The sequence below is a fragment of the Heliangelus exortis genome, chromosome 8 (assembly GCF_036169615.1).
Source record: "Heliangelus exortis chromosome 8, bHelExo1.hap1, whole genome shotgun sequence".
Taxonomy (NCBI): domain Eukaryota; kingdom Metazoa; phylum Chordata; class Aves; order Apodiformes; family Trochilidae; genus Heliangelus; species Heliangelus exortis.
Genome location: NC_092429.1, coordinates 3,373,164 through 3,394,727, shown reverse-complemented (window position 1 = coordinate 3,394,727; position 21,564 = coordinate 3,373,164). Strand labels below are relative to the sequence as shown.

Below are 21,564 nucleotides of genomic sequence, written 5' to 3'. Positions count from 1 at the left end.
AGCAAAGCATCTGTCCACGAGACTGGGCCTGGCCCAAGCCCATCCCTTAACTTCCTGCTTTGGGCTTTGAGTCTGTAGCCTGTGCTGAAGAGGTGCCCAAAGCCCATGAAAGCCAAGGCTGGTGCTGAAGTTTCCCATTAAAGAGTGGCTCTGGGGCAGGTAGGTGATTGTGCATGTGCACTCCTTTTAATACCTGTTTTGCTTTTATTGTGAAAGAAGCAAGATCCTTGGCTCCCACCTCAGGCACGAGGGGACAATTTGCTCACTGTTGAGGACATGACTTATGGCCAGAGGCAAGGCACAGAGATGCAGCAGTGCTGCTGGAGCAAGGCCTCATGCATGAAAGTGAATCCACTGCATTACTGTTACACTTGAGAAACTTGAAAAAGTTAAATCACTATTTTATTGTGGAATTTCAAAGGGGAAAAAAAGAACCCAAACTGCTTTCAAGGAGACTCTTTTTACCTCTAGATTGCAAACACACATCAATGTGAGCCTGCAGAACTGTAGGTGTTCCTCTCCAGTCATATGAGATAATTCACAGAAAATAAACAAATTCATGCCTCCTGCCCTTACAGTGTGGGATCTTCAAATTTAAATTACATTAAATTACATTTATTGTCCCGATGAAAGAAACCCTAAGTAACAGGGAGAAACAGGTTTGAAATGGAAGAGTAAAAAGATCAGCATGTGTTTACTAAGTCAGAACAAATACTACAAGCTATAGCAACACACCAGCATTTAGACCTACATCAGAGCAAACAAAAAAACCCCAAGAAACCAGCGCGTAGACCTCAATGGCTCTGAAAACTTCAGAGGTAAGAAAAAGCCCACAGTTCTTCTACATTGTGTCTTCTAGAAACAAGAAAAAACAAACAAACAAAAGCACCACTGGAGCCTCTAACTGCAAAACATGAATTAAAAATGTAACAGGATTAAAATGATCAGTTAGAAGAGCAGCTCAGCAACAAACTCCGGATGGGATGTGCAGAGGACTCTCCCGTGTGGCATAAATCTGTCACTGCAGAACCACAGCTCTGTACTGCAGCAGAGGCAATTGTTGCCTGAGAGGGAGAGGAAACATGATTTAATCCTCCTTTCCTCTTAACCAGTCAGTATCCTCCATGAGAGGATAAAAATCCCTTGTGAAAAGTGAGAAAAAAAAAAAATTCTCTGGTGTGACTATTCCAAAGAAAAGCACACAGGAGATGCCAGTTCTAAGTGTTCGTGCTTGGTCACAGAAATGGAAAAAATTCTCATATTTAACAAACTCTTTTCTACAGAGACTCTGGGCTGGGCAGAGGCAGTGGCTCCATCACAGAGGCTGCCATGCCCCAACCCATGCTATGGACACAGCCATAAATCTTTGCTAAATCAGAAGGGAAGTGGGTGAGCTCGTGATTTCCCACCACAAAGCCATTTCCTTCCTGAGGGCCAGTGGTGAGCTGCTGCTAGCACAGTCCTTCCCACACTCTCTGCTTTCACTTCTGTTGGGCTTCAGCTACACTGCTCCTGGGTGACCCCATGCAATTACTTTTTGCAACTTTTATTTCCCATTTGTAGCGTTTTACTACTACAAAACTTCTTTGGGGAAACCTTTCCCTCTCATATAACTGCAATATTGGATTTTTACAGCTATTCACGACCTGGAGGCATGGGTCCTCCTCACATCCCACCCACTTGGGCTGGCCTGTGGTAGGAGCTGCTACTACCACCCTGTAGCCTCCTAATCAAAACTTCCATTTATGTGTGAGATAAAAAAAAAATGCATGTTCCTGCTCCAAGGAGTTCTATTTCCACTGCAAAGCAGCAGCCTGGTGGTATGGGGGGTACACAGCAAACCAAAGCCAAGGGCACCTGAGCCTCACAATCAGCTGTGACAACCTGGAAGTCTAAACTGGTGTTGAGGCATGAACTCAGAACTTGGATGATGCCAGCTCCCCCCTGACCAGGAAGACTGCAGAAAACACAGGGGCTGCTGAATGGTCTCTGGGAAATGGACCATAGTGAAGATCCCCTATGGAAAAGCCACCTTGGACCCAACTGTGCCCACAGTTCTGCAGCTGGCACACAGGTGGTAATGGGGAAAATTCTATAAGGCTTGTGAGCTCATGTATTTTTGTCAAACTGATTTGACAAATGGGGGATGGATTTGACAAATGGGGGAGGATGCCAGAGGCAAAGGGTAGAACCCCAAGGGTTGTCCTCATTGCAGTGTGCAAGATATGGCTCTCCTGCATCTCCAATTTCCACCTTCATATTGGTGGGTGGTAAGATATCTGTGGCCCATCATTTCAGCCCAAAAGCTGTGGGGTGGATGGGAGAAGGGACAAGTTTCCAGCTTGCAGAGGGCTGAAGGGGGGGTGGCCTCACAGCAGCCTCAGTCACGGGGCAGTGCCTGGATCTGGAAGGGCTTGGGGCAGCGCGTGAGGCTGAGTGTGAAGGCGAAGCTCAGCGCTGTGGCTGAGGGTGCTTGGAAGGTGAACTTCTGCAGGAGGGCTGTGAAAAAGATGAAGAGCTCAGTCCTGGCGAGCTGCTCCCCGGGACAGGCCCTTTTGCCTGGAAAAGGAGGAAAAAAAATAACCCCAGTGATTGCCGAGCGAGCTGCAGCCACCGCTCCGGCTCCTCTCGCCTGCGCTGCGCTGCACAGGCTGCAGGAGCTTTTCTTCTTGGAAAGGTTAGGTGGCAATGTTCACCCACACATTTTGCAGAAACCTTCCCCAGAAGTTGACTGCTGAGCAAACTGCCACTGCTGCTTGGATATAGATGGAGGAGGGGAAACTTAGTGGAAAAAAAAAAATCAAAACCTAAAAACCCCAAACATTTACACAGTTTGTGTAAGAGGAGGAAAAAAAAGCCTTTTTTTTTTTTTTATATCCTGCCCTAACAAACTGATTTTCCTGCTCTGAGCAGTCAGTGTAAGCTGTTACTGGGATTTTCAGTGTGGGGATGGGCTGAAAGCTGGACGAGGAGAAGTACCTTCTGGAGACGGTGTCTTGGGGAATTAAAAAAGAATTGGAAAAAAAGGAAACCACTTTCCCATACATCATCCTACCTGCAGAGAAGGGGAGGAAAGCCTCCCGCCTCCTGTACTGGCCGTTTTCCAGGAAATGTTCTGGATTAAAGGTGTCTGGAGTCTCCCACACGTTTTTGTCAAACATTATCGAAGTCAGGCTGGTCATCAGGGTGGTGCCCTGCAAGAGGTGGAGAGGAGGGGTGGTTATGTGATGGAGAAGAGCTGAAGGGTTGTCAGACTAGTTTATTATTAGCTCTGTTCCACATACAATGTAAACTACATTTTTTTAAGGGCAAAAATGGCTTTTTTCTAAGCTATGTCATTACATGAGGGGGAAAGCCTACAGGATTGTTCACTTCTGTGCTCCTCCATGTATCACCATAGTGTTGATCCATACCTTGTGCTGCTGTCACTGGTGATGTTAATATAACCCATCTTTAAATTGATTGCATTGTGTTCCCATTGGAATTTGAAGTAATTTATCCAAATTATTTTCAATCGATCTGCATTATTGTGGGTTCGGGTTTTTTTTTTGGTTTTTTTTTTTTTAATGATCTGGTTTATGTCCACATCTGTCAGAATAAGGAAAATATTTTAATCTGTGTGGAGCAAAATGCCCTGAGTTTTTTTCTTTGTAATATTCCTTCATACAAGCAATCAGATACATGGAAGAGACCAGATATATCTTTTTGTCTAGTGCTACATTTAATAGATAATTCTCAGTACTCTGTGGAACTAACTACCCCAAACTCTTTGCTTCCCTATGTTCTTTGGCCCTCTATTCCCTTAATGCCTGGAGGGCATCCTGGAGGGGATCTTGTCTAAAGTTTCAGGGATTAAAACTTTTAAAACTGAAAATCTTGACCAACACTAGGATCTCACAATTCTCCTTCCTAAGGTGATGCAACCCATAGAAGTCCTACAGCATCCATCAGGTCTTGTCTTTTCTAAGTAACTGTGATATCTCCATAAGATCCTGCTAAATAGTTCCAATGCTGATTTGGGACCTGGGTCATGAAGACCCGGTTCTGGCAGAGCAATAGGTGGTCTCCACTTACTTTGGGCAGGTGGAAGCCAGCCAGGGTGGTGTCACTGGTGGCCATCCTGGGCACCCCCAGTGGCACAATGTTGCCCATCCTCAGGACCTCACTGAGCACGGCGCTGGTGTAGGGCATCTTCTCCTTGTCAGCCATGCTGGGCTGGCGGGACTGCCCGATCACCGCCTCGATTTCATGCTGCACTTTCTCTACAGGAAGAGAGGCAAAAATAAGACCTGTGCTTAAAAGGTTCCCAGTAAGAAACCTGGGGCAAAGGCATGTGGGAAAGCTGGAAATGAGGAGCCACCACTGGCCCTACCCTGAATGTGGGGGTACGCAGCCATGTAGAGCAGAGCCCAGCGGATGGCAGTCGCCGTGGTCTCGGTCCCAGTTAAGAAGAGGTCCAGGGTGGAGCACAGCAAGTTCTCTTCATGGAAATATGAGCTGGTGTCACCCTTAAACTTGGAGAAAAGTGTGTCAATGAAAACTCTTGTTAAGCAAGAGATGCTTTGAAGAGCCCAGTCCAAAACCATGCACCCTTAAGTCAAGTCCCGCTGCTATTTTATTATCCACCGCCCCTGGACTTGGAAATTTCTACCCTTACTTTCCATTTACAAGCCCTGTGGAATGCTTTGAAAGACACCCTGTTTGCTGAGGAATTAATTTTGAAAGTAGGTAGTGTGTTTAAATGGGAAGTTTCACAATGGCAAACACAGGCCTGCAAGCTCTCATAGAAACGTGAATGTGTTCCCTGAGAGTCCTCCTACACTGCATGGCAATGCAAAATGGGAAAATACAAAGTGTAAATACTTTCAAATGAAAAAAAAAATTAAAGTCTGTATTTTTTCAAAGTGATCAGGGTCCTGCTGTTGCTAGAAGTTTGATGTGGAAGAGATAGGGAGAAGGAGGCATGCAGGAAGCCTGGGCTCCTGTGGCAGAACAGCTTTGACTCTGCTCATTTCTCATTTCACCTAAAACTCAGCTTTAGGTGGCTTTAGGTATTCACCTCTTACCTTTTCTATTTCCTTCAGGTAACAGTCAATATAATCTCCTGCCTCAGACTGGTCCAACTCCTCCTTGTGCCTTGCAATCACTCCCTTCACAAAAGCTTGAAGTTTCTCCCAGTGTCTGAAGATTTTCCTAAAGGGTCCTGGTAGCCATCTCATGACCAAAGGAAAAGCATTATATAGCTGGTGAGGCATCAAACAGAGAAAAAGAACATTTCTCGAGTTAAAAAAACATAAAAAGCAGATACCACTGTTGAGCTGATGGTACAATTTATTATCTCCACTTGCTATCAGGAAAAAAAAACCAAAACAAAACCAGTTTTGCTACAAAGGTCAGTTTAGTTACACAGCTGTAAATAATTTCAAACAAGATAAGAATCTTCCAGAAGTTTTTTGCTGGTAAAGTCTGCTAATATTGGTGGCCAAAGCTATCACCAAATATGAAGGACAAGGCTGATGTGGCTACAGGAGTCATAAATTGGTGTGGATGCAGAGAAGCCCCTTAAAGCTGGGGTTTGTGGAGGGGACAGAGATCAGGCCTGGCCCATGGTGTGTTGCCATGCAGGAGGTATGTGCATCTGTGCCCTGATCCACCTACTTGGGTCATAAACCTGGAATTTCAGGTTGTTTTGTTGAAAACAGAAATTACTAGAAAAACTGTGAAAGGGGTGAAGGAAAAGAATCTTCACTGAGCGCTACTAATTGACTCTTCTTTTTGTAGGAACATAGATATTTTTAAGGTTTTTCTACTGCTCTTCAGTTATGTCAAGCATAAGATTGGTTTTACAATCCTGCATTAACTTTTGCCATGTGCCCTAATAATTTCCACTTGTTTCCTTGCTTTCCTGATGGATTTTGTGATAAAACAATACTCACGGTCATTTCCTTTATTGCATGACTTTTTCTGCAGGGAAAATCAGATTATATCAGAGCCTTGGAAACTCCAGTTTCTGAGCTCTTACACCCAACTGAACCTAGAAAAGCATCCAACTGGCTTTACCTGGCCCCAGAAACTTCCAATGAGCAGCAGGGTTTCAGCCAGGGAGTGCAGTAATTCCTGGAAGCGGCTGTCATGGTACTCAAAGCGGTTCCCAAAAGTTATGGAGCAGATGATGTTGGAAACAGCACTATTGATTTTGTAATGAGGGTCGAATGGTTGTCCTGGAGGAAAAAAAACATGAAAGAAAGCTTTAATGTCTCTTTAATGTCTCTGTCAAAACCACAATTTCTACCAGAACAACAGTTGTGAAGTAGAGGTCACCTACTTTTCACCCAAGGCTTCCCTCAGTGTCCTGAGGTCCCTGTCACCCCTGTCACATCCAGCACCCTGCTGGAGGTAGGATGTGTGTGCCATGAAATCCTGTCTCATAGCACATCCCTCCCTGTCTCCAGCCTGCCTCCAGCCCAGGCCACTGGCACACACCAAGGTTAGCACACAGCTGCTGAAAAGGCTTTGAACTGTTTTCTAGGGATAACTGCTGGGTGCATTCCATGCTCTGGCCGTGGGATCTGCATGCTCCAACGAGGGTTTGGAGCCAGTTTTAAACACCAGGAGAAGGTCCCTCAAAGCTTAACCTGTGGGTGAGGAGCTCAGGACTAACCACACTGGAAAAATGCCATTGCACTGCCCTTTGGCTGTCTATCACAGAGAAATCAAGTGAGATAGGGGAGAGATGGAAGAGGGAGAGGATTGCAAGTCTCTGCAGCCACCTGTAAAACCCAGAATTAGCTTGTACAGCCCACAGATGTGATGCACATCAGCTCCTGTAAGAGCAAACTGTGGTGTGGCATTTGTCACCTCTGCATTGCTTGGGAGAGCTACTGAGCAGAGACCACCATCTCCCTGGGCACATTTAGGGCAGGCAGGAGAGCCACTTGTCATGCCATGAGAGATTGATACCAGTAAGGAATCCAGCCCAGCCCTGAGCTGCTGTGGCTATGCTGGGGAGCATCACTTTGGAATGCAAGGCACTTTCTGCAGGACTGCTGCTCTTGCCACTCTTCAAGAAAGTAATTAAACTGAGCTGGTGCTCAGAAATTAGAGTGATGGACATGATCACTATTTGTCATTACTAATGGGAAGAAAGGCTCAAACCAGCAGCTTAATTAGTTTATTGATTAGGACTATAAAGGACTATAATCAATTGGCAACACGGAGTATTTGGCCTGTTCAGTGCAACAGCAATTAAAATGGAGCAAGTTCAGTATATAATTTCACAATTCCTATTTAGATCTTTCTTGTTTACTATATATAGCTCCATAGAATTAGCTAAACCCCATCTGCTTCTATTTAAAGCTGAAGTGCAACATCACCCATGTACCAACATACAAATTATTCTTACTAATACCCCTCTGGCAGTTCTTAAAAGCTGGACCATAAAAGAGCAAGGCACACGCTCATCTGTGCAGGACACAAAAGGAAAGCCTGACTAAACAAGTTTTAAAATACTTTGCAAGCCAAGGACAAGCAGAGGTTAACTAAGCCTCTGGGTGTACGTGCCTGGTGATAGGCAGGAGAGCTTCAGTTATTCCTTTGCAGAATAAGGGGGAGACTTTCTTAGCCATATAAACATGCAAGTATTAGTAAACACCTAGTATATATATTAATATTAATATGGAAGAAGTAAAATAGGAGGCCTGAGGTCTAAAATAAGTGCTGAAAGGTGCAGTCTGGAAGTGTAAGATAGAGATTTGAGCTACTGAAGAAACATTTTGCATGTCAGAAGCTCTGTCAGAGTAAGAGTTTTACTTCTTGACACCGATTCATCTGGAAGCTTTGGGCACAGTGCTGTACCTCAACTGCCCACCTTTCTCCTCCTCGATTGTCTCCACGAGGTACCTGCTTTCCTCTTGCACTTTCTCCTCAAAGCTGACAGAGATGCTTTTCAGTGTGGCTGCAGCAAACTTCCTCTGTTGCCTCCATATGTGCCCATTGGATGAGATGAGCCCTGGGGGTGGAAAAAACAAACCAAGCAAAGAAACCTCACTGCAGGTCATGGATGAGTGACAGGATTCAGAAATGGCCACTCGGCTTGACCAAAGACCCCAAAGCAAAGCAAAGAGGACCCACAGACATTTTAAAAAACTATAGCTTTGCCTGGGAATTAAAATTCAAGAGTAATTGGCTTATGCTAAAGATCAAGCTTTATGGATTTGTTTTAATCTCCTACTTTGTAACTTTGTGTGGGAAAAAAATGGTGTAGGCCAAAATACTGTAAGTATTATCACACTGTTGGCAGAGCTGCAGGCAAAAGCACCATTCCTCATCTTTGGAGCTACATGCAAAGGGATAGGGGGGAAAATAAAGGAGAAATTAAAACCAGGGGGGAAAACTCCTCAAGTAGATCAACCACTCAGCAGCTTGCATTTATTTCTCCTCTTTCATCAAGACCTGACTTTGATTCCATCATTCCTAAATCCCAGAGAGATTAAAATATACACCTCTGAGATTATTACACTGAATTTGGTTCCTCTGTGGAAACTTTTATGGGTGCAGCTGCCAAGGGCTGAACTTGGCCTCTTTCACTCTAATTCTTACAGTTGCAAATAGAGGAAAAAAATGTACCAACAAGCTGGTAGCTGTGCTTACCAAAACCTCTAAATATTTCTTGCAGAAGTGGAATATTTGGACGATCTGCAAATATTTCAGCCTGGTGAACAAGAGCTTCTCTCACCATCTGGTACCCATTGACTACCACAAAAGTCAGACTTCCAAACTGCACACTGAAGATGTTCCCGTATCGACCGATGAGCTGAAAGAGAGATCATCATCCTCTGTGAGCAAGGGCATGGAGAGTTTCAAAACTCAGCTGGACAAGATCTTAAGAAATGGCATCTAGTCCTGATTGGAGCAAGGGGTCCTAAGAAAAAATCCAAACCCAACTCTGCACATCCCATCAGTTCCACACAACCTAATCAGTTCCACGAAGGCTGGAGATTGCATACAGAATGCTCAAGAGCTGTAGTGTGGGAGAGATGGTTTACTTTTATTTGTTAGCAGGGATGGCCTGGGTTTCACCAGGTGACTGCATCAATTAAACTTGTATCAAGGACATTTCTTGCTTTGTAACTGGTGGGCACCTGCTCCATTCCTCTTCTTCTCAGGAACAGTAGAAAAGGTGAAGACACCACTTGGGTCACCACGCCCAGGCTCTTGCTGCTGAGGGCAAAGCACAACAAATAATCCCTTTCCTGGACTTTGTGCCTAAAGCAGGGTGGGTTCTTGCTCCAGTTATCCCATTTAGCAAAGTGGCTCCAACTGCTGATGGCCAGAAACCTACTTCTAATTTTAAGCCTGAATGCATTTATGGCCAAATTATAGGCACTATCCTTGCTTAGACTTTGCTAGCATTGGAGTCTCCTGTGAAGCATTCAACTCCCTGATGTTGAAGAGCAAAGGGAAATCTTATTGTCTAAAGCCATGTTCTGCCAAGGAGCTCAGGCTAACCTCTTCTGAGTACAAGTCTACATGAAAGGACACACATGGTCACCCTGAACTGCATTGGTGACTTGTGACCCCAGCCTGGGGCCAAATGGGTGCCTCAGTGACGGTGTGTCCGTAAATTAATGTGACTGATTTTATTAATAATTGTGTTAATTAACAAAATATCCTAAGCACGTGGCCTCCTACCTAGAATTCTCCTGAGAGACACCCATGCTAGTGGTCTGTGAAAACCCATGGTACATAGGCTGGCATTGGCCTGCTAAGTAAAAGCAAGAGAGAGAAATAGTGACCAGAAAGACTATTTGCAACCAGAAAGTCAGAATGTTTCCTACTACGTTTTCAGAGCAGCATACTCAGCATGTATAAAATATCTCTCTTTTGTTGGCTTTGGTGGGAGGCAAAGCTCTGAAAACCTTTCCAGAGCAATTTCTGCCTCTTTCTGCAATGCAGAAGAAGCCATGGGGACAGTTAACTCAGGTCTTAAATGTTTCCTTCAGATTTAATGGGGCAAATCACTAGCCTCCGAGCAAAGACAATATGACAATTTCCAGTGGTGATCTTCAAGGTCCAAACAGTTAATTTCTCACACAGCACCTGCCATCTGTCCCCCCTGGCTTGAAACCTTCCTGGGCTCCAGCAGGAAACAGTCATGGTCAGATGGAAAGAAAGAGGAAGAACATGTAGGTTTTCCTCCATTACAGGTGGAGGGCTTTCCTACTCCCATGGAAGAGGATGGAAGACATAAAACCAAGGAGGGTTGTCTATCAGACATGGTTATCATATAGCTGGCTCTTTAGAGGCTGCCCTTGCTTTGCAGATTTGGTGACAAAAGTCACTGATGAGGTAAAATATTATTAGTAGCAGAAATGTCCACGGAACTCTTACCTTCTGCAACGCAAGATGAAGGGGCTGCCTAAAGTCCACATAGGTTCCCATGAGAGGAAAGAGCTGTGGCCCTGGAGGGAAATTCCTGGGTCGTCTCTTTTTCAAAAGGTCAATAATCAAAAGAAACATGACCAGAACCACCAAGAGCATCCAACCGTTCAGCTTTTCCAAGAGAGAAACCAGATCAGGCCAAAACTGAAGCTCCATCTTGGCTGATGAACGCACAGATTTTCGTCCCAGGAAGGGACTTGATATTGGTGTCACTTTGGCTAAAACATGAGTAAGAAAGGACTAGAAAGAAAATAAAGTAAGCTAAGATGCTGATTGCTTTCTGGGAACAGGCTTGCCATGGGGCAGCTGCTTTCTCATGTCCAACTACTGCCAGACCACCTGCTGAATAACTCAGTTTAAACGCCAGGATCTCCAAAAACAACCCCAAACCTTCAAACCACTTGGCCAAGCAGTCTGGAAGACCTTTAGTTTTACATCTGTGTTAACTCCCTAACTTTCTTGTAGAAGATCATTCCTCCCTCCTGCCCTTAGTGAGGAGCTCCTTTATACAGACACCTAGCCGGGATTAGAAGTGTTACAAACATTTGAGGTTGGGTGAAAGCAGCTTACTTGACTGATTACATACAGTGGGTGTTGTATAATTTAAAAAACAGTAAGGCATCTGAGGTGATGGATGCCATAGCAGGGCTGAGGGGCTGATCCTTTTAAGTGCTAAGCACCATCTGCAAAAGGCTGGATGCCTTCAATACTCACCAAAGCCTCTGGCTTTGCTGGAGGCTTCAGGTGAAGTTCGGACAAGGGAATCAGGGCAGGAGCCCAGGGGTCTGCCCAGCCACTTAAAGGAGAGTTAAAGGAGCTTAATTTCAAGAGTGACAACATAGGCTCATGTGCTTGCCAGCTAAAGGAGAGACTGGAACTTAGGTATTTAAATCTCCTGGGATTTTCCAAAATCTCCTTTGAAAGCTTCAAGCAGTCCTGGGAGAAGGCTGTGGTGGACTGACACTGATCCCTGTGACCATGAAGTAACCTCATGGCACGTGCCAATATTTTAGCTAAAACTTGTTTCCATTTTTTTTTTTCTTTTACCTTTTAATAGCTTTACTTTACAAACAATATAAATTTATACCAAAGCAAGATTGCTGATAATTATTTTTCAAATATCTTACCTAAAAGTTATGGTGAGAAATTCAGAAGAATGGTAATTTTTTTTTTTTTTTTTGTCTTCAACATTACTTTCAGAAAGCTTCAATGTTTTATGAAATAAAAGAGGGAATTTTGATGAGAAATAACCTCTGGGGAAAAAATGTTGTTATTTCTCTAGCTTTCACCTTTCCTGTCCATGTCCTTCATTACTGTGGTGGCTGCAGTGCCAGGAGAGCACTTGTATGACAGATTCCCACCTTGATTACTGCAGGAGCCCTTTTTAAGGGCACTTCTTGGTTTGAAATATTATTTACAGGTTTCTAGATGGCATTAGGCCCCCGGTGGGTAGCAGTCCTGGGAGAAACACCTCATGTCACTGATCTATAACTTCTATTTTACACATCACCATGACACAGCTGTGAGTAGCTGTGGTTGGACGCGCTTTGTCCCCGTGATGTCCATGTGATGCTCCCGTTCCCGTTCCCATCAGTGCACCTATCCCACCCTTCCCAGTGTGGCAAGCCTTGCCTTGCTTCCCAGAGGCTAAATCAGGATAGTGGGCTTGTGCTCTCCACCCTGGCATCAGGGAGATGACTCGGTTGGTGGAGGTGTCAGCCTACGGCATGCTCAGAGGGACTGTGATGCTAAGGCGTCAACTTCTGCTAGCCCAGTTTCACTCCTCTGTTCTGTGCTGTGCCATATGATTTGTCAGCATGCACACAGAGTGCAGATCCCTCTACCACTTGTGGCTGCTGTGAATTGGGCTACGTGCAAAGCCAAGGTGCTAATGTGTTCTTCTGGGTGGTGGTGTGGGGGTGGATGCATCGTGGTTGACAGAAGAAATGTTATTTTTAGCAGGAGGAGCACATTTTGCATGTACTCACATGTGTCTTGTCAGTCAGAAACCTCCAGCCTATTACTTTGCCTTGAAGCTTCCCGTGGCCAAATGCAGCTCTTCACGAAGTCCTCAACACACCAGATTTACTGAAAATTAGGGAAGAGCCTTCCAGTACTACCTAACCTTGGTAGACAGTAACACCAGCGTGCTACTCAACAACATCATGACAATGCTGTTTGGAGTCCCAGTCTTTAATGGAATCAATTCCCAGCACATGGTGATGTGCAGATCCCCAAAGCACTGAGGGAGTCAGGTCCCTGTGGCACCTGGGCAGTACAAAAGTGCTGGGCAATTCTTATTTTTGCAATCATAGCTGTAAGAACCTGATCACCTGCAAGGTGGATCCCTGCCTGTGGCCAGCACCATGAACACAGGACCACAGATAGGTCTCCTGTGGTCCAAAGAGCCAAAAAGTGAATTGATACAAGGTAAGGATGTGCACCCACGTGTCTAATAGGGATGTAAACCCACCTTCCCTGATTCCTCCTCAAATTAATCATCTGACCCCAATACACAACTTTTTAACTACCTCACCTGAGCTCCAGGATACTGGGTAGATAAATTGTGCCATATTGCATGGACACACACACATCACCACTTGAATATTAAGGCATCTTGAACAGCCAACAGCCAGAAATTGGCCCATATGCTTTGTACCTTCTTCCCTGGCTAGATGTCTAACTGTGTGCAGAAGGTTTTGAAACACAAAGAGAAACATTCTGTTAAAAATGCAATTACCATTTGTTTTTCAAGATATAGTATCCCATTATTTTTTCCAGAGAAGTGAAATTCAATAAGGTTACAACAGAATGTAGTCCAACAGTTACCGTACTTTCAGAGCATTATTTAAGCTACAGAATTTCTTAATGATTAGAAACATATGTAGGAAAAATCACATGCAAAATTAGAATGACTGGAGACAATTTCCCCCCCTCTCCAACATTTTTTTTTTTTTTTCAGGCAAGTAACAGCTCATCCACCACCGTGGTTCCATCCACCATGTTTGGAGGTGAGAGATCCCCACCCACTGGAAAACTGAGTGCTGGGGTCACCACAACTGACAGGCTCCAGGAAAGTACAAGGACCCATCCTGACTTACACTAAGGGATATTTTGCTGGTTCTTCCCTCCTTCTGACAGACCCAAAGCAGTGATACCATTTTCACCACAAGCTGGTGAATGCCACCTCAATGTGCACGTTAAGGCCACATCTCAGAGGGCTTTCACACAGTAGCTGCCATTTCATAATCCAGCCCAGGTGAGACCAAATAGACCTAGAGGCAATGGCAACTTTGGACAGTCATTTCCTTCTAGGTTTTGCTTTACTGGATCTGATGAAACCTACAGGAGATTTGTAATTGCAGGAGGAGAGGAACAGAGTGTACTTGGGCACCTGTACCTCCAGAGCAAACTCAAGAAAGACACATTTGAACCCAGCCTTTAAGCTTGAGTTCCTCTCTTGGTGTGATTTCACCGAGACATAAGTGGTCCCATGGGAGCTCAGGGCTCAAATATTTCTGAGAGTCTGACTGCAATTCCTGAAATCAGGGAGCCAAATCCATATTTACTGCTGTGCATGGGAGGCAAATACTGAAGTGCCTCCGATTTTCCATCTTCTCTCTCTCCTACCTAAGAGGAGATACAAGTATTCTCCAGGTTTTCTCACAGATCTCTCACCTATACCCTCCTGTCCACAACAACATTTTCAGCAATAATTAAAGCTATAAGGCAGGCAACTGCCTTACACCAGGAATGGGTAAACCGAGGTATTATGAGCCTAAGCCAAATGGTATGAGTAGACCTACAAAGCATCAAGTTGTGCAATCCATGAGGGATCCCAGAAGCTGGGATGCTTGGTGACCTCCTGTAAGAGACCAAAATGCCCCTTTTCTGCTGTAGAAGCTGTTGTGTTGAAGGGATTACACTCAGATTCATCAGCCAGAAAATTAAATGTAGGACACAGCAAGCCCCGTGGGGAGCACTCCTGACCCTGCATCACCCCCTGACTTCTTTGGCCTGTGAGCCAAGATTTTATGCCTTTTGCAGGCCAGGCCTGCCTCGCCTTTGCCAGCTGCACAGCAGACCCCATAGGGCTGCAACTCTTCAGATTTGGGGGTGCAGGGTGCTTCCCCCCCCCCCTCAGGGCCATCGCCATCCCGCCCACGATCCCCCCGGCAAAGACTCCGCTGCCGTCTGCCACAACCTGGCAGAGCTGGGGCTGCAACCCCGGCTGTTCCCAGCTCTTCCTCCTCCTCTCCATCAACCTCTCCAACTCTCTCCTTCCTTCAGGCGCACCTTTTCAGTATTCACAGAGAAGAGCACAGTCACATATTCCTCTCAAAGCCACAAGGACTTGACTAGAGCGAAAATGTCATTTATGTACATATCACAAGCGTTTTTCTAGGCACAGATGTCTTTCTGGTGCCAATATGCTGTTTATGTACTTATCTGTCACAAGCACATGTCTCCATACATATGCCCTGCTGGCAGAGGCACAGAGCATTTTGAAACTCTTATTAGACTGCTAATGAATAATACGCATACAAAGGAGAAAACAGAAGGTGGATCTATCAGGAACAGCCTCTTTCTTAACTACCTTTTAATTGTAGGAGAGGAAGCAAAGAGATGAATTTTGATATGATGGCATCTGTGAAGGCCTTGCTTAGCAGCATCGAACGCTGTCGGTTTTAAAAGTGGATTTTTCACAGGTTTGGGTATTTTGGTTGGGGGGGGCATTTTTTTATATATATATATATATATATATATATATCTCTATTTTCTTTTTGCAAAAAGAAAAAAAAAAAAAAAACCCACAAAATTTTTGACACTGAGAGTATTGCAAATCCTGGTGCCAATGATGTACGATAGTGTGATTGTCACCATGGAATGCTGAAAAGCCTGAGCAGCTGTTTGGCATATTGACAGTGTGAATTCGGAGCGTTTTAAATGCAAATGACAGTATTCAATTGATCGCACGAAAACAATGGGTCATAGCCTTACCTTTCCTTGGCTGGGCTCTGAATAATCAGCCTGCACAAATCCATGCACAAAAGGGATATTGTACATGTCCTGGGGATTTTGTTCCTCGTGTACATGGGGGTCCCTACCACGCTTCTTCTGGGGCAGAGCTGAAATAGAGGAGCCACCGCACCGGCCTGGGCATAGGGTTGGGGTGAGGTGGAGAAAAGGGGCATAATTTGCTCCAAATCCACCACGTCCTAAGTGTCAGCCTGTTTTTCTTCACTTCTCTCCATTTCTGCTTGCTCTTTAATCATTCCCAAGGGTGGCTGGCTTTCTGCCTGACTTGTCTCCATTATACCCTGCTGCAATCAATATGGCAAGCAGAAACCAGCAGGAGAAGGCATGTTCTGCTCTCAGTGAAAGCCGGTGGGAGGGAAGGAGATCAGGCCAGCCAGCTGCAACCCCAGCCCAGCAGGAAAACCCAAATCCAGCTGAAAAAGCCACCATCAGACACCTGGGTTCAGTTTTCTTTGTGGTGTCCCTTGCCCCGCAGCGAGCAGCAGGTAAAGGTTTTCCTCCCTCTCTCAGGCCAGGGAGGGCAGGCAGCAAAACATGGCCACAGTAAAATTTCCCTGGGCAGCAGCTTTTTTTGCAGTGGTGGCAAGAAAAAGGAAAAGAGTCCTCTCAAAGCAGAAATCTCCAGGAATGGAGGACCCTCTGTTTACCTTGTACAGGACCATTATGGATGGACACTGCTGGGGGCTTGGGGGTACACTGGTTCAGGTCTCCAAGGCTGGCCATGCTAAATTAAAGCTGAATATCTCCAGGCATAGCTTTTTGTTTTCAATACCCAGATTTCTTTTAAAAAACAGTTCAAAACACACGCAGGAGTGCTGTGGGTGAGGAGATCACCCAGACAGTGCCATCTGCCCTTGGCTTTACATTACAGGATACAGCATACCCATACATCTCCCTCCAAGAATTTCAACTCAATGAACTTCTTACCTCTTCTTATTTTGTAAGCCTGAAAGAGCTTTTCAGGGTTTTCATTCCTGCAGCTCCCCAACTGCAGCTACACTGTGCCAGCCAGCAGTGCTTTTCTGTCTCCCATGCTTCCAGCCTCCATTCTGGTATTTCAGCCACAGGCATTTCAGGTCAAGCACTGGTTTTTCCATCTCCTTGATCCATAGGTACTACAGAGATCTTGATCCACCCTCTGAGACAACTCTGAGTGCTTCTGCCATACAATCAAACAGCATCACAGGTGCCAGAGCAGTTGCTGAGATGTCTGTGTGATGCCCATGCTCAGATTTGCACCTAGAATCATAAGGTTGAGCTGTCCAGCACAAATGGATGATGTTCTTGAGCTGTTTCATGGGCTCCTTGCACCAGAAGCTTTCAGGGAATTTGCAGATTAGCAAATGTTCCATTTTAAATGGTAAAGTTCATGAGAAGTTGGAGGCTGGAAACCACATGGCCAATGTCATCCATTTGTGGAACCTCTTAGGAGGCTCCACAGTTTTTTTCAGGCTGTCCCAGTCTTTTCCAGCAATCCTGCCTGGATATGAAAATCAAATGACTTCTGTGTGTACCTAAATTACACCCATTCCAGCATCCAGCTCCTCAGTCTCTGAAAGAAGGTAACACATAAACCCCAGCATAATTATTACCTTTGCCTTCTTAAGATAAATCTGTTTACCCATAAAAGCGACACATTAAAAAACAATCAACCAATAGAAATAATTAGTTACCACATAGGTGTGTGATTTGCTCAGCCTCTGGAACAGGGTAGAGTGTTGCTTAGCTTGAACTCATTGCTGATAGATGCTTGGTGAAAGTCTGGGAGACTCTGGACTCAGCTAAATGCTGGGGAGACAGAAAATGATGACTTCAGTGAGACATTGCTCAAGTCAGCTCTGCAAGAAATTCATCCCCAACAGCACTGGCACCACAGGTGAGCAGCAGTGTGTGGAAACTCATTTAGTGGGTTTGTGTTCAGCTAAAGGTAATGCTGGTATGGGGGGATGTAGCTGTGAACACAGAGCCTTTGTTTTCTGGGAACAAAGGGACCCAAACCAACCCAGGCTGGTAATGGGTAAAATTTCTGTCAGACTATGTTGAGCTGGAAGGTAAAGCCTTGAGCTTGCTATCAAACATGCAGGGCTGGCCTCTCATGCCTCCAGTCCCATGGCCCAAGCAGTGGTACTTGGAAATAAATGTATAGGTCATTTCTGCTTAGTTCTATGTGGTCAGGCCACCCTAAAATAAAGCCACCACCAAGACCAAAGGGAGAGGCTGCTGCAAAAGGCTGAGTCCTCTGCATCATCCATTTGTCTTAGCAAGATGCTCTTGGTAAGTATGAACCTCCTAAAGAAGCAGATGTTGCATTTAGACTGGAAGGTCAGTGCTTGGTCTGAGGCCTTCTGGGGTAGTCCTTCAGCACTAAAAACAGGAATTGGGGTCTTCTTTGCCCCCAGAACTCCCTGTGATCCCTTTACCTCAAAGCAGTCATCAAGAGCTCATGTACATGCAATGAAGTGTCCAACTTCTTGTTGAATATGAAAAAAGCTTGTATCATTTACATCTCAAATGAAAAATAAGAGACCTTTTCTATAGCTAGATGTAGGGTCTGATCTCATTCTGCCAGGAGGAGAAGGGTAGCAATAAAGCAATAAAAGTGCTTGACAATTGTCCCTTGCAATGCCAAGGCCAGTAGAATTTTTCCAATCTTCCTCCTTCTGGCAAATGGTAGAAAGCAGAATTCTTGTGGAGACAGAAGGAATAAGCACAAAATCTCTTGCAGAAGGCTAGAAAACTTTCCCAAAGCATTTTTCTTTAAACGTAACCACATGATTTACAAGCTTATTATTAGTCCTCCTCCCCTCTTTATTTAAAAAGATAATTTTTAAAAGTGTAGATTAACACATTTTTGGATCTCTTCCAAGCTCTCGATTCCTCTGTGTAAAGGATTATTTTGAGAAACCAAAGATCCCTTTTTGGGTGGCCTGGAGAGATGTAAACTTGTGCTCTCTCTGCAGCAGAAATGACAGCTTCTCAAAGGGTGCTTACTGATGTCTCTCAGACAATCACAAGAGATGAATCCAGCCCAGCCTCTGATTTAACTGTAATAAAATACTGGCTGGTGAGTCCTGAGAAATATCAGACTGGTCAAATATGGGCTGGAAACAGCCCTTGGTACCTTGATCTCTGTCTGGTATCTACTCAGAAGCTACTGGGGATTCTTCATTGAAGGGAAACATTGGGAAATGTCCCGGTGTCACCCCCATCTTTGTGGTATCCAGGTGGGCATCCTGTGTTTCTCACCAGGATCTGAGCACAGGTCATGGTGTAGCCCTGCTGCAGTGATCACCATTCTTTGCACAAGAACTCCTCAAGGTGTACAGTTACATCAATGGATTAAAGTCTGTATTGGAAAGGTAAAATGGGTTAGAAGAAAAAGTGCCCTAAGTTGGTCAGAGAGGAAGTTTAAGAAGAGATCAAACCACTGTGAAAGAAACAATTATCCTGGAATGGGGAAAAAAATTAAATATATATATGGATTTACTTAAAGGCAATCTGTAAACAGGTTGAACAAGACTATGAGGATGGATGAACAGATGGGAAAATGGAACAAACAGATGGAAAAACTCTATTTCTGAAAAAAAAAAATTAAAAATCTATTTGTAAAGTTATGGCTACTTTGAATGAATGCTTCAGTGCTAGGGAGCTAAGGCATCAGACAATTCATAACAAGACCATAAATTCATACATCTAAGATCAGTAAGATGGAAGAACTTTTAGGCAGGTGAATAAGGTGCTTTTGAAACAGCAATGGGCATTATTTACCCACATGCAATGTATCATTCACATGGATACTTTGCTGCCCATGCAGGCTGTATCTTGCTCACTTCTCAGTGAGAAAAAATATCTTTGATCTTTTCATTAGCCATCACTGGCTAATCTATTAAAGAAAAGGATCTCACCTTGCTTTCTGTAACCTAATCACAGGAAAGGTGTGGGCCTGATCTCACCAACACCAGTAAAAAATTACTACATACAAGAAGGTGGAGAAGGAGAAAGCCCCATGGCTTCACCCACCAACTTGATGGAGAAGCAAAGGTATCTGCCTTAAATGCCTCCTATCCATCCAGCTGTTCTTGGTCAGCTCTCTGTGTGGGGAAGATCAGGAGAAAAAGAGGTAGTTAAGAGCCTGGTGCTGCACCAACTTCAGGAGGAAACCTTGGCTTCAGCAACCAAGATGCAGCTCATGAGATGGGAGACAACTTTTCAGGAAAACATGGGTCTTGTGTTTTAGTCAAAAGCACCACCACCCAGCAGTCCAGCCCACACTTCCCACAGTGGTCCTTTAGTGAATGTGGGTGAGATACTTCCAGCAAAAATTTCCATCCATGGACCAGGCATCCAGAAACTCTCCCTGGAGTAAATTACTTCGGGGATCTCCAAGCAGTGCATTAGCAACAACAAAGTGGTAACTTACTCCAAGGGCTCAGGAGATGGGTGGTTTGAGCTGGGTAGGCGCTGTTAATATGTACCAGTTTATGGTCTTGGTTTTAAGTCACTCTGAACTGCAGCTTCATAGCTGTGAGAAGAGACAGTAGAACTGCTCCAGCTCACTGGCAAGCTGCAAAGATTGAATTTCTAACTCAATGCCTTCAGCAGCAGAAGGACAAGGACTGGGATGGGGACACAGTGGCAAGGGCCCACCTGCCAACTGTGTTTTGTTCCCTTCCTTCTTTCAGGTCATTCCCTTTAAGTCGGTGCAGGGCTTCTAAGGACTGTGTCCCTTATCTGGGTCTTAGGAGATTTGTCCACATGTTTCCCTGGGCATGTTTCTGGGATTCATAAAAGCGTCTTTAGCTCTCAAGTAAGTTCCCCTTTGAGGAGGGACTGTCAAAGATGGGCACTAATGTCATTAGCAGGTTACAAGGGGGAAACAAGAGAGAATTTGCTACAGATCCTCATTTCCATAATCTTGCCTCGACATTCTCGTTTGTCAGTTCTTAACCTCAATTCCTTAACCTCCAAATCTGTGGAGTCGTTGACCTTGGGGATTTGCCTTCAAACTGATTTTGAGTTTTAGGCAATCTAAATTAGGCTCCCTGTGACAGAAGACGAAACGTGGTCTTTGCACCCAAATGTGAAAGACAGGCCCAGAGTGCAAGCAAAATCTTGCAATCATTTTTTCAAACCATCTGCCCATCTGCAGTCCCAGAACAATATCAGATCGGTGCTGCCTTCCCTCTCTCTCTCTCTCTCTCTCTCAGGAATAAAGAAATTACCATAAACAAAGCGGATCAAGGGTCTATTGAAGCCAAAAGCAGCCAAGACACATTGCTTCAGGAGGGAGAAAAAAAAAAAACTACAGGGGAAATTTCTTCCTACCTCCCATTAACACCAGTTTGGCCAGGGATGCTGGACACGACAGGGTAATTTGGAGTGGATGGTGCTGCATCCCTCTCCACAGACACTCCGTTTCCAGGGTGTTTCTCCAGCAAACAAAAGTGATCACCACAAAGCCTTCTGGCCACTGAAAGAAATAAAAAACAGAAAAGACTGCAGAACTGCTCCCTAACTCTGCAGAGGAGGGAGAATACAAGAAAATAGGAAAATTAGGCTGGACACAAAGAGCCTTTGAGTCTCTCAGAGCATTTCTGCATTGCACATGGCAGTCAAAGCCATGCTTGAATCATGCTTTTTATTTCAGGGTGTGAAGCCATTGTGAAAAGCTGCATTATTTCCAAGAGTGTGCTCTGAGTTCGAGAGTCTGCAGCAAACTGGCAAGATCAGCTTGGCACCAGGAGTTTCTGGAGCAGCAGGTAGAGATGAACAACGGGAGCTGGACCAGGACCCATGTGAGAGGGAGAGAGGGGAGGCAGAGAGAGTAAATAATTCAGTGTCTTGGTTGATGTGATGCACGGAGAGACAAAAAAAAACCAACACCAGAAGTCATGAAGCTGAGTGCTCAGGTGTCTCTTCCATGGATGGGTGAGAAGGTTTTGGGGGTGAAGAGAGGAAATTGGGTACATCAGAGCTGGGGAGCAGCTTGGGCAGCCACGGTGTGAGAGGCACATGTGGGGCTGAGGGCTGCAGAGAGGCTGCCCCCGAGGTGCTGAGAGGGGGAAGGAGATCTGCGGGAGCCTC

General features: G+C 44.9%; 1 protein-coding gene and 2 long non-coding RNA genes across 4 annotated transcripts; 2 read left to right on the top strand and 1 right to left on the bottom strand.

Annotated features, from left to right (window-relative positions):
* The first annotated feature begins 62 nt into the window (after positions 1-62).
* On the top strand, positions 63-898 carry LOC139798872 (uncharacterized). Its single transcript, XR_011727014.1, has 2 exons — positions 63-159; positions 860-898. It is a non-coding gene; the product is annotated as an uncharacterized lncRNA (long non-coding RNA).
* On the bottom strand, positions 661-20,944 carry LOC139798869 (cytochrome P450 2J2-like). 2 transcript variants are annotated; one of them, XM_071750012.1, is made up of 11 exons: positions 20,806-20,944; positions 17,154-17,268; positions 16,408-17,032; positions 8,650-8,812; positions 7,868-8,008; positions 6,061-6,221; positions 5,067-5,243; positions 4,373-4,514; positions 4,075-4,262; positions 3,056-3,194; positions 661-2,559 (listed from the first exon to the last, which is right to left on the bottom strand). In XM_071750012.1, the coding sequence occupies exons 4-11, from the start codon at positions 8,735-8,737 to the stop codon at positions 2,381-2,383; spliced, it is 1,215 nt and encodes a 404-aa protein (XP_071606113.1). In that variant the 5' UTR covers positions 8,738-8,812; positions 16,408-17,032; positions 17,154-17,268; positions 20,806-20,944; the 3' UTR covers positions 661-2,380. The 2 variants fall into 2 exon arrangements, with proteins under 2 accessions (XP_071606113.1, XP_071606112.1); XM_071750011.1 differs by lacking the exons at positions 16,408-17,032; positions 17,154-17,268; positions 20,806-20,944 and adding an exon at positions 10,390-10,596.
* LOC139798873 (uncharacterized) lies at positions 1,038-10,480 on the top strand. The gene is made up of 3 exons (XR_011727015.1): positions 1,038-1,152; positions 1,636-2,074; positions 8,675-10,480. It is a non-coding gene; the product is annotated as an uncharacterized lncRNA (long non-coding RNA).
* Positions 20,945-21,564: the final 620 nt, after the last annotated feature.

Coding starts and splice junctions, on each gene's coding strand:
- LOC139798869 (XM_071750011.1), bottom strand. CDS start 10,596: ATGGAGCTTCAGTTTTGGCCTGATCTGGTTTCTCTCTTGGAAAAGCTG. Junction 8,009..8,649: donor AGAAATATTTAGAGGTTTTG/GTAAGCACAGCT, acceptor TTCCACCCCCAG/GGCTCATCTCATCCAATGGG. Junction 3,195..4,074: donor CTGGCTTCCACCTGCCCAAA/GTAAGTGGAGAC, acceptor CACCTCTTGCAG/GGCACCACCCTGATGACCAG.